Raw genomic sequence first — 12231 nt, forward strand, 5'->3', positions numbered from 1 at the left:
GCAGTGAACGTGTTAAATTGTGTGTGGTGAAAAAAAGAAGAAATTTCAGGCGACCCTATTCGAATTCTAGGCGACCCCAATTAGGGTCGCGACCCTAAGGTTGGGAACCACTGCACTATTGTGTGTGTGTGTGTGTGTGAGAGAGAGAGAGTGTGTGTTATTTATTGAGGAGTCTCATGGCCTGTGGAAAGAAACTATTCCGCATACGGTTTGTGCGTGCTTTGGGGACTCTGTATCTTCTCCCTGAGGGCAGCAGGGAGAACAGGCTCTTGTGGGGTGTGTCCTTGATGATCTTCCGGGACTTCCTGAGGCACCGCTGATTGTACAGTTCCTGCAGTTTCTGCAGCTCACATCCTGTCCCGTGCTGGGACACGCGCCTCACCCTTCTCAGCTTCTTGTGGTCCATGGTGGTACAGTTCCCGTAGCAGGTAGTGAGTGAAACAGTTGGTCAGCAGACTCTCAATGGTGCCTCTGTAGAAGTCCCTGAGGATTTTGGGCCTCAGGCCAAATGTCGAGACACAGCCCTGTGGCGCTCCTATGCTGATGGTCAGTGGGGAGGAGGTGGGCGAGGACGTGGGCGATTGCATCCGCTGTGCTCCTGTTGGGGCGGTATGCAAATTGTAGGGGCTTGTCGTTAGTGGGAGTGTGGGGCCGATGTGTGATATGACCAGCTTAATTTAATTTATTTATTTGTGTAGGGACAGATCATACATAATGTTTACCAAAATATCTGATGTCCTGTGCCACAGCATTTATAGCCAAGGTTAATTTGCAATGCCCAGTGTTTAGTTCATCCGACAGGATGGGGGAGGTGTTTGTGGTGTGCTGTTTTCCCCCCTTGAAGTCAGAAGCAGCATGGAGTCCTCTACAAAGGTGTCTTGGGTTGTTGGAGTCAAGTTTGGACTCCAGCTATGAGTTATCTCTGTTTAGGCAGGGTAAAGATTACAGTCCATTAATTCACTGGTCTTTATCTTCTTCTTGATCTTCCCCGCTATCTGTCGTGGCATGGCTCTGAACCGGGGCACGGTTGGCTTGGTGATACACAGCCCTGCGGCGTCTGCTTGAGGTGGACCATTTCGGATGTCGCTTGTTCTGGTTTTCATTTAAAGGATGCTTGGTATTAGTGATAGTGTTGCATGTAGTTGATCAGATATCCTATTGTTGATGTGCTGTCCTCAAGAAACCGTAGCTTCGTGTCGTGTGTGACCATCATAGCTCCCGGTGTCACTTCGGCGTCCTCAATCAGTATCACCTGCGTCGGCTCTCTCACTTAACTTTGTAACTATTTGGTAACTTGTTCCCCAAATATGATGTCAGTACTTTCCCTGCAGTGGTACACCTCCAGTCCTGCAATAATGTAAGCAAAATCCTAATAAGTAGTACAGATGGATGGATTTCTAAAAATTTGTAAATAATCTCGGACTACTGTCATGATTATAATTTTCTGCTTGGGGAGTATCATATAAAACATTCAGGTCTCACAAAGAATTGTGACATAGTAACATCCACAGCCCAAAGATGTTCTAGGTTCACAAAAACACCATCAAAATTAAAAGTAACGGTTGTTTGGCCGCTAGAGGTCAGGGGCCCAGGCAGGCCGGAGATGAGGCGAGGACGAGACTCTCACAACTCGCTACTGGGGCGACTCGGTGGCCACGCCCGGCTCGGTAACCAGGAAGTAGCTGTGGATTGAGGCAGAAAGTGACATTCACATTCAACAATTTTAGAACCATTGTTGTGAAACTAGAATGTTTTGCGCTTTGGGTTAACATTTCTATTTCATAATTATTTGTGAGATCATGTTGAATCTCCATGCTGCACTCTTTAGATCAGTCCGGGCTTTCACTCTCTGTAAGATGTATTTGATTTTGTGTTTTGTCTTTGATTTTGTCTGCAGATTTTAGTATGAAGGTTTAATATGTATATTATTCTGTTCCAGCTGCTTGAGGAGAACATCATCACCTTTGTGAAGAAGGAGCTGAGAGGGTTCCAGAGCGTTCTGAGTCCAGATGAGGCAGAATGCTCAGAGAGTCAGAGGGAGGATGAGGAGGAGGTAGAAGGTGAGGAGGAAGAGCAGAGGAGGAGCACCAGAGAGGCTTTTCTAAACATCACACTGCTCTTCCTGAGGAGAATGAAGCAGAAGGAGCTGGCTGAGGAGCTGCAGAGAAGTAAGAAGCTTTCACAGCTTTAATGTCATGGAGAGAGAGCAAAGATGGTGGAGAATGAGTGAATCATGTCTGTTAGAGCCAGTTTTGTCCTCCCCAACTAATTCATTTGAATGAGGTATGCAAGCCATAGCTGTGAGACGCCATCAAGCCACAGTTCTCAACCGCAACAAACGAAACAAGAAACAAATTATTATAGAGAACATTTAATTTGAGTTTGGCTTATTTTGATCTCATTTGACTTGTAAAGGCCCGTTTTATTTTTCTGAATATATTTGAGTCATTATTTGTTTGGAATAAGCCAAATAATCCATTCCAACAAGAACATTCCCGATCAACAAACTGAGTAGCCACCATGTTGGAACTTTACGGCGTATAGTGGCTATAGTTTTAAATAAAAAAAGTCATGACCATGTCCAAACTGCTGAAAGCATAAACATTTGCCAAACAAGATCTATTCATTACAAGATAGAAAAGTAAATGAGTGAAATCCCTCTGGATAATCTGGTAAAATTATTAAGTTGTTAATGTGAGTGTAATATGCTGAACACAGTGGTGCACACTGGGAAACAAAACAGCACCACACCAGTTGTCTTTCACATTGAGCTGCACACAGTCAGGACCTGTTTGTTCACTCACCAGTGATGAGCTGAAGAGATGTCATGGAGTGGAGATACACATTTACCAGGAGATGTTCACATTTCTCATGTTTACTGAAACATCTGCTCACTGATGTTCTTTGTTTGTTCTTTGTTCTTTCAGAAACTCAACATCAACATCTACAAAAACAACACAAATCCAGTCTGAAGGAGAAGTTTCAGTGTTTGTTTGAGGGGATTGCTAAAGCAGGAAACCCAACACTTATGGGTCAGATGTACACAGAGCATTACCTCACAGAGGGAGGGAGTGGAGAGGTCAATGATGAACATGAGGTCAGACAGATTGAAGCAGCGTCCAGGAAATCAGCCAGACCAGAAACAACAATCAAATGCGAAGACATTTTTAAACCCTTACCTGGAAGAGACAAACCAACCAGAGCATTGATGACAAAGGGAGTGGCTGGCATTGGGAAAACAGTCTTAACACAAAAGTTTACTCTGGACTGGGCTGAAGACAAAGCTAACCAGGATATAGAGTTCATATTTCCATTCACTTTCCGAGAGCTGAATCTGCTGAAAGGGAAAAAGTTCTGCCTGGTGGAACTTCTTCATCACTTTTTTCCTGAGACCAAAGAAGCAGGAATCTGTAGGTTTGACAAGTTCCAGGTTGTGTTAATCTTTGACGGTCTGGATGAGTGTCGACTTCCTCTAGACTTCCAGAACAATGAGATTGTGACTGATGTGACAGAGTCGACCTCAGTGGACGTGTTGCTGACAAACCTCATCAAGGGGAAACTGCTTCCTGCTGCTCGCCTCTGGATGACCACACGACCTGCAGCAGCCAATCAGATCCCTCCTGAGTGTGTTGATGTGGTGACCGAGGTAAGAGGCTTCACTCACGAACAGAAAGAGGAGTACTTCAGAAAGAAATTCGGAGATGAGCAGCAGGCCACGAGAATCATCTCCCACATCAAGGCTTCACGAAGCCTCCTCATCATGTGCCACATCCCACTCTTCTGCTGGATCACTGCTAATGTTTTGGACCATGTGTTGAAAACCAAAGAGATAGGAGACCTGCCCAAGACCCTGACTGAGATGTACATCCACTTCCTGGTGGTTCAGTCCAAACTGAACATCAAGTATCATGAGAGAGCTGAGACAGATCCACACATGATTCTTTCTCTGGGAAAACTGGCTTTTGAGCAGCTGGAGAAAGGCAACCTGATATTCTATGAAGCCGACCTGAAAGAGTGTGGTATTGATATCATAGCAGCCTCAGTGTACTCAGGAGTGTTCACACAGATCTTTAAAGAGGAGTGTGGGCTGTACCAGGACAAGGTCTTCTGCTTTGTCCATCTGAGCATTCAGGAGTTTCTGGCTGCTGTTCATGTCATTGTCTCATTCATTGACTCTGGTGTCAATCTGCTGTCAGAAGCCTCATGGTGGCCTAAGCGATTGAGAGCCAAATCAGCATTAAAATACCTCTCCCAGAGTGCCGTGGACAAGGCCTTAAAGAGTCCAAATGGACACCTGGACTTGTTCCTCCGCTTCCTCCTGGGCCTTTCACTAGAGACCAATCAGACTCTCCTACAAGGTCTGCTGAAACATACAAGTAGCTCACAGACTAATCAGGAAACAGTCCAGTACATCAAGAAGAAGATCAGAAATAATCCATCTCCAGAGACAAGCATCAATCTGTTCCACTGTCTGAATGAGCTGAATGACCATTCTCTAGTGGAGGAGATCCAAACGCACCTGAGATCAGGAACTCTATCCACAGACAAAGACTCCTCTGCTCTGTGGTCGGCTCTGGTCTTCATCTTACTGACATCAGAGGAAGAACTGGACATGTTTGACCTGAAGAAATACTCTGCTTCAGAGGAGGCTCTTCTGAGGCTGCTGCCAGTGGTCAAAGCCTCCAATACATCTCTGTATGTGCATGGTTAACTAAACATATTCAATATATTAGATGTAAGATTCATACAGAAAAAAATAGATTTTCAAACTTTTAAACCGTTAATTCTCCTCCAGGCTGAGTGACTGTCAGCTGTCAGAGAAAAGCTGTGAAGCTTTGGCCTCAGTTCTCAGCTCCCAGTCCTCTAGTCTGAGAGAGCTAGACCTGAGTAACAACAACCTTCAAGATTCAGGACTGAAGCTGCTCTCTGCTGGACTGGAGAGTCCACACTGTAGACTGGAGATTCTCAGGTAAGATCAGGTTATGATACTTCTGGTTAAAAATATGTTGTAACTGTAATATTAAACAACAGCAGTAGCGAGCACACTTCAAGATTAAAGTCAATCAAGGTGCAGGGCCACGGTAGAAACGTACAAAAGAGAAAAGGCCAGCACTCAAAAAAGTCCTTTAGGCGTTTTTAATACTTAGCATGTACAGCAGCAACAACGTACGCATTTCAGCAGGTAGCCTTCATCAGCGGTGTGCCGAGTGAGGCGGAAATGGCGTATAAATACAGTCAAACCGGAACTACATTCAATAATCCAACCAGTTACCAGGTAAGCGTACACAGATAAGGACATCAATAAAGTTACAGAATATACAGAAAATGTACATAGCAAATACTCTTCCAGTAGAGTTTACAAATATAAATAATTAAATATTAAATAAAATAAAAACAAAATTGTCAAAATGTTGTTATTATTGAAATTGAACTTTTAGATATCTGTTTTATCATGTGACAAATATTCTAAGTTCAGTCTTGCTCTATATTTGAAAAAACGGAGTATAAAAATTGCAGTAACTACGAAATCCAACCAAAAACACCTCAATACTTTGAGGTGTAGTTACTGCTGTATTATCAGCATTCAGACTCAGTCATTTTATTCAAAATAATTTTAATATGCTATTTAATATATATGTTCTTGTATGAATTATCAATCTGAAAAGCTGATCTGATTTGTAAAGAAAACCTGTTCTAAATTAAGATAATAAAACAACTGTGCTCATTAATTAATTGTGTCAGAATGATGACCAAAAAGCAACACCAGTGGTGAAGATGACATCAACTGACTTCAGGATTCCCTAAATGTATCTGTCACTCATCCATTTAAATGTTTTAAACATGTAAACAATAAAACAATTAAATACAGATATGATGTGGTATCGAAATCAAAACCGATTACAATTGTCTCATGAAAAACAAGACAGGAGAAGCACATTAGATTGTAGTTACTGCACTTTTCCCTTGTACTACCTACACATCTGTTTAAGGTAATAGACAGACAGAGTGCCGTATCTGCATTTCTGGGGTCATAGGTCAAGTAATTATAATTGTTTTTTGCCCCAAAAAATACTTTAACGTATACATATATATATAAAAAAAATATTTAAAGCCATTTTTCTCAGTTTCAGTGTTGGCATAGTTACTATTTGTAGGGCAGAATAGCCCTTCACAAAGAACAGGCAGAAACATAAATATACAAACGGGGGTCTAGTGGACACAATGTAAGTAGACAAGATAGAAAATATTGAAATAAAGTTAAAAAGTACCTAGAGGAAACAACCAAACAGCAACTCCTCTTAAGGCCTTTAGGATGTTCAGTCTGTAAAGTGTGGATCCAGAAAGCTTCTCTCTGTAGCAGAGCTCAGTCCCTATATCGCCTCCTCTTTTCAAAGGTGCTAGAACTTCAATTCCCTGAAACCTGAGTGAACACACATCATGGCCAGCAGAATTAAAATGTCTCGCAACTGAAGACTTTTCGGCCCCTATCTTCCCACTGGCCTTAGGCGCTAAAACTGGCATTAAATGCAAAACACGCGCCTTGCGCCTGCCTCGGGAAGATAGCATCATGGTTTTAGGCCCTGAAATGCGCTTTACGCCGAAGAGGCGTGGCGCAGTGCCATAATAGGCCAGAATGGGCTTAAATACCGGCTATCTTCCCCCCTGGCTTTAATTTAGCGCTTATCGCTTTTCAAATGGAAAAAAAGCTGATCTTCGCCAGGGATATTACTGTGCTCTCTCTCACTCCCTCTCTCTCGTGCATCAGACAGGCACAATGACCGATGAAAAAAAAGTTGTTATACCGTAGTTGTGAGCCCCTGTCATTCAGAGGCTGTTGCATCTGTGCAGTGGGGGAGAAGAAAAGGTAGCGAGAGAAAACTATATCATTCTGCCCAAACAAATATTCACTGCGACGGCTCCCCTACCAAAGCCACACGTGAAATCTCCCAGCATGCATTGAGGCTAATACATTTAGACAAGAAATAGCAACCAAATCAGCCTAAATAGGCTAAGTGGTAGATATAAATAATATTTATGTTAACACACCATGCAATTCTAGAACATTTCAATATTGGACAAAATAAAACATAAAAATCAAAACACAACCCTATGTGAAACATATATGTAATCCAGGTGGTATATATATCCCTCACAAATACAACGTGATATAGACGGGTGACAGCCGTAACACAGTTCTACTGTGGTTCTACTGTGATGTCCGCTCCAGCAAGACTTGGCTTAGGCTACTTCACATGTACTTTCACAATAAAAACACATTTATGCAATGACTTTACATAATGTAGGCTATATTTATGTGCATCATTTAGCCTGTGCAGCAGGTAGTCTACTAGTTATAAAACTACCTGCCCATGAGCCGAGTGGGGGTGCTTGTTCACTATTGTGAAAGTTATGTGTTTACAACATAAAGATCATGGAATTGGATCGTATCAGGAATGTCACCGATCGTTAACGTTCTATATTGTAGGCTACAGGGAGACTGCATCAGCCCTGCTGAACAGATCTGTATTTGCCTGGCTGTAGGTTGAATCATTTTTGTCAGGCTATGATCTGTGATGTGCTGAGATATCCAAATTGGCAGAGATGACAGCATAAAGCCACAACGTGCGGGCTGGATCGAGTGGATCGGAGCTTCGAAAGGAAGAATGTCATTGAGTAACTGCAGTTCACCAATGAGCACAGTTGTGAATAATTATATGCTTAAAAGGCGTGGTTATAATGGTTAAGGTGCTAATTTAAGGCCGTTGCAACGATAGAGCCCTTTGTCTTTTTTCCGAATAGTGCTCTTGTGTTCTGACATACGAGTTTTTAGCTCTCTTGTGGTTTTACTGACATAACACAGTCCACAAGGACACTTCAAAAGATAAACAACAAACCTGGTCTTACATAATTATACTATTGATAGAAAACGTTCTACCTGAGTGTGGGTGTAACTATAATACTGTCTGCTGATTTCTGATACATGTTTTTTTTGCACACACCAATACACACAAACAAAAGAGCCACAGGTGTAACAGATAGACAGGGACAAAAACAAAGATAACTTACAATTTGTAGAATAGAGCATGCGGATCACTTGAATATCATGTTTCCCTGGAGGTGGGGGTTAGGCCTCAGGTGTCATCTTGTAGACATGAACATGTGAAATTGAGAATGACAAATTTCATGGGTGAAATTAGACTCTCTTGTACCGAATTTGAAACATACCGCATTTCCCCAAATAATAGCCCGGCAGCAAATACGCGCCGGGCCCCTAATAGCCGCCGGGGGTCTGACCCCATTTTGCGTATTAACACATTGACTGCCAGCCGTTTTTTTTTTGCTGTAGGTAGCTTCTGCCAGGCCGTTTTTTGAGGATTCTGGCTCATTTTAAAAGAGCCGAGGATTCTTTTCTGCTTGGAGTTTGTGAACACAAAGTTCAGAAAAGTACTAATAGAATGTGTGCTTTCTCTGTCTAAAAGAGTTAGTTTGTAGAGTTAGTAGTTATGTAGATATTAGCCGTTGAGTACAGCATGGTTTCAGCTGTCTGAGAGTGAAAAATGAGATAATCGCAGTTTTGTGAAATTCAATCAAACAGGCAGAACAGTCACTTTAACCATTTATTTTTGGCATCAGTGAGAGATCAGACATCCAAACAATATAGTTCCGAATGCCCTCTCCTTCAACTCCTCCCTCCGTGGGCGTGTCTAGTGGCTTTCAGCCTGCGTTTGTCACAAGCGAGTGCTCTGCTGCTGCTGCTGCTGCAGCGAGTTCGAGCAGCCTCCCTCCCTGGCAGCGAGTTTGAGCAGCCTCCCTCCCTGGCAGCGAGTGTGGATAGGGCTCACTCGTCTCTTGGGTTTGAGAGCCCCGATGAAGCCCCGTGCGACTCTAGGCTTATGCAAATTTGCAATCCCCCGTGTGCTGCTGCTGGCGCGGCCCGAGAGCGGCGAGTCTGGTGACTGATGACTGTAAAATCGGCAAGGCATTTCCTTGAGAATGGAGGAAGCAGCCGCGGGAGGCGGCTGCTTTTGGTTGACTTTCTCTCTGTCGGGAGGGCACCGTCGCCACCTACCTGGTCGGTAAAATAGATTATACACATTCAATACTTCCAATATCTCCATAGGAGACGCGGGGGGCATTGATCCACGTAGCACCGTCAAAAAATATATATTTTTTTTTGACGACTCAACTCGTCGTTGGCAGTGAACAGCTGGATTGTGTTTGACGACTCAACTCGTTGTTGGCAGTCAACGTGTTAAACGCCGGTCCGAGTAAACGCCGGGGCCATTATTTGCATTTTCTTAAGGTAACCCCGAAATTACTACGTTGCTGACAGCACTTGAAGGCAACACCAGTGTCGCGCAATACATGAAACAGCACGGAGAAACACGTGAAAGAAAACGCTAATCGACGGAGCTCAACTTACGTTACCAAAAGCAATGCAGGGAAATTGATGGCATGGAAGCATTTCCACGATGTTTGGATTATGTAAAGAGTTCTGTTGACAACGGCTACCGCGGTCTTCACTTGAACTGAAGTCCCAGATGAGCTCAAGAGATAGTGGCTATTGGAAATAGACACGTCAATGGTAAGACTGAAATTGTGTTATATTTATACCGATTACGTGCGTAATGATTGTGTGTGACTATGTTTAATCAGCACCCGCCGTGGTGTGTGTAGTGTTTTTGCAAGTTGTTGTAGTGTTGACAACACTGTGTTGTGTTTGGGATGTGGCTATGTTCAGACTGGTCGTAGCCTATTTGCTGGTGTTGATAGAATTGCGTCGGTCAACGTCATCTTATTTGCAAGTGAATGTTGCAGTGCAGTGTGTGTGTGTGTGTGTGTGTGTGTGTGTGTGGGCGCTACAGGGTAGGTAGCCACGGCTGATTGCTGATTTTTGGTATCCTCCAATAAGGTGTGTGGGCTGACGGTGGCAGTTGATGGGAGTGAGGACCTTTGCACTAAAAAACATGCTGGAGAGGAACTGTCACCGAATAATGGCCTGGTGCAGGTCGGTGCAAAAATAAATAAACGCCTGCAGCAAATAGCCGCCTGGTTCTTTTAAACGCCTGGGGTCCAAATCGATTTTGCGTATTAAACGCCCGGGCTACTATTTGGGGAAATACGGTAGTTCAGAGTGCAGATCAAGCCAGAAAAACTGATACAGCACGGTGCTCAAGAGGCATAATGTGGGTGCCACCCACATTATGCCTCTTGATGTGTTGTTATTTGAAATGATATCACGAGTATTATTTAAATTTTTTAGATATTTTCCTAGGAATCGTATAGGGCTGGATGATATAGCCAAAATCAACGATTGCAACATTTTTGACCAAATACCTCAATATTGCAACAATACTGTAGGGATGAATATTGGTGCACAATGAGATTAAAAAATAATCATCATCAGGAATGTGGATATAATAACTAAGTGGGTAAAGGCAAATATTAAAACAGCTAGAACAGTCTGGTAAGTCCAGCAATTTACACCACTCAACTGTTATGCAGCCTTTAAAACCATGAAAATAAACACTTATGCCATATCATATTAGAATATCCAAAATCTAAGACGATATCTAGTCTCACTCATATCATGATATCGATATATCGATATATTGACCAGCCCTATATTGGTATCGAAGTGAGAAATTCTAGTATTGTGACAGCCCTTATACACGGTCTACACAACTTTGTTGCAGTTACAATTTCAAGCGGCTGCCAGACTGTGGCCTTTGGCCACAAGCAGAAGTGTCATGCCCTTTGAAACTGAGGGAGCAGTTGCCCCCTCACATTTTAGTTTTATTTTATTTATTTATTTATTTATTGCAAAATTCATGGTGGTCATTAGTAGAATCCCATTTTCAAACACATGAAAATGAAATGCTGTTAGTTATAGGCATAGTTTGCATAGCAAGTTAGTTGGCTATTGTATCAGGCTGCTAAGGTTAGCAGTGTAATGTTAGCAATCGTTCAACCGTGCTGTTTACACACCAGGAGAGACTTAACATTTTCCAGAGTGTCTGTGGCTGTGCCGAGCATGGTGTGGTGTAAAGGGCAGTGTTGCCAACTCCTTTCCAAGCAAAGTCGCTATTGGCTGCTCAGAAGGTCACTAGAAGTCGCTAAATGATGTCACATGCTAATTTTGCATATCAAATTATGCTTAGAAAACACGCCTCAGCGTAGCCAGTGTAATCATTGACTGAATGGTTGTAATATTAAGTGCTGAGTGACCCGCCCGGGCCAGATTCAGCATACGCTGTTAGAAATTACAAGTAAACCCTATCCTGCTGCTCTCTCAGTGGAGGAGAGGGGCTGCACTGAAGTGCTGTGTGTGTCAGACAGGCAGAGATGAGGAGAGAGAGAGAAAACCCAAGGCAGCCGCACCAATTTAAAGGCAAAATCCATTAAATTCAACAGATTTGATTTGGTTGTGTGCACTTTTTATGATGCTACCTTTTGCACTTTGTGATACCTGTTCATTGCCCTGTGCTTTTTTGTCTTATGTATGTTTTTAGCTGTAGTTTTATCTTGACTCTTAAGTGTTTGTTTGTTTTTAGCCCGTGTTGTTTTATGTGAGGATTTTTGTGCCTGTTTTAGTGTTTGTGTTGCACTATGTGTGTTTTTAGATCTGTCTGCAAACCAATTTCCCTGCGGGGACAATAAAACTACCTTTGACCTTTGACCTTTGACCCCCCAGTTCCCCTGGTCAGAAAAAGTCACCAGATTTGTCACTAGGCACATTTCGGAAATAAAGTCGCAAGGGGGGTCTGAAAAGTAGCTGAATATAGCGACAAAGGCGCTAAGTTGGCAACACTCGTAAAGGCACAATGTGACTTCCTGTTCCTGACGCAGGGCGGAGGATTGGCTGCCTTCATTATGTTTTGTCACTTTTCATAAATGGTAAAAACTGGGGAATATGGGACAACATTAGCACACATGTTCATTGGGACCATTCTATTAAACATGCACTGACACTATACAGTGACATAGACATTTAAAACGATTCTGACAAGTGAAAAACTTAACTTGGCAATTTTATTTTGAAGGGAGGGTGTTTAGTGAAGTATTTTGACTAAATACAACACTGTATGGGTTAATGAGTGTGTATATGTATAAATAGTCTATAACATTATATATGCATACCCTAAAAGAAATAATGCACAATATCTTGTATTTTGAACAATGCAGAGTAATCCAGGTATTAAGATTTACTGTGTAGAGATAAGAACATAC

General features: G+C 42.6%; 1 protein-coding gene across 1 annotated transcript in view; it reads left to right on the plus strand.

Moving 5' to 3' along the window:
* Positions 1-2064: 2064 nt before the first annotated feature.
* LOC310775920 (NLR family CARD domain-containing protein 3-like) overlaps positions 2065-12231 on the plus strand; it is a gene marked incomplete at its 3' end in the record, with an annotated part of 420457 nt that continues 410290 nt past the window's right edge. Inside the window, exons 1-3 of the mRNA XM_083636042.1 lie at positions 2065-2168; positions 2928-4695; positions 4796-4969. Coding sequence (XP_083492168.1) covers positions 2132-2168; positions 2928-4695; positions 4796-4969 — 1979 coding nt within the window. The 5' untranslated portion in view covers positions 2065-2131. The remainder of the gene's footprint in view (positions 2169-2927; positions 4696-4795; positions 4970-12231) is intronic.

Source organism: Poromitra crassiceps (assembly GCF_964638095.1).
Source record: "Poromitra crassiceps genome assembly, chromosome: 4".
NCBI classification, from domain to species: Eukaryota; Metazoa; Chordata; class Actinopteri; order Beryciformes; family Melamphaidae; genus Poromitra; species Poromitra crassiceps.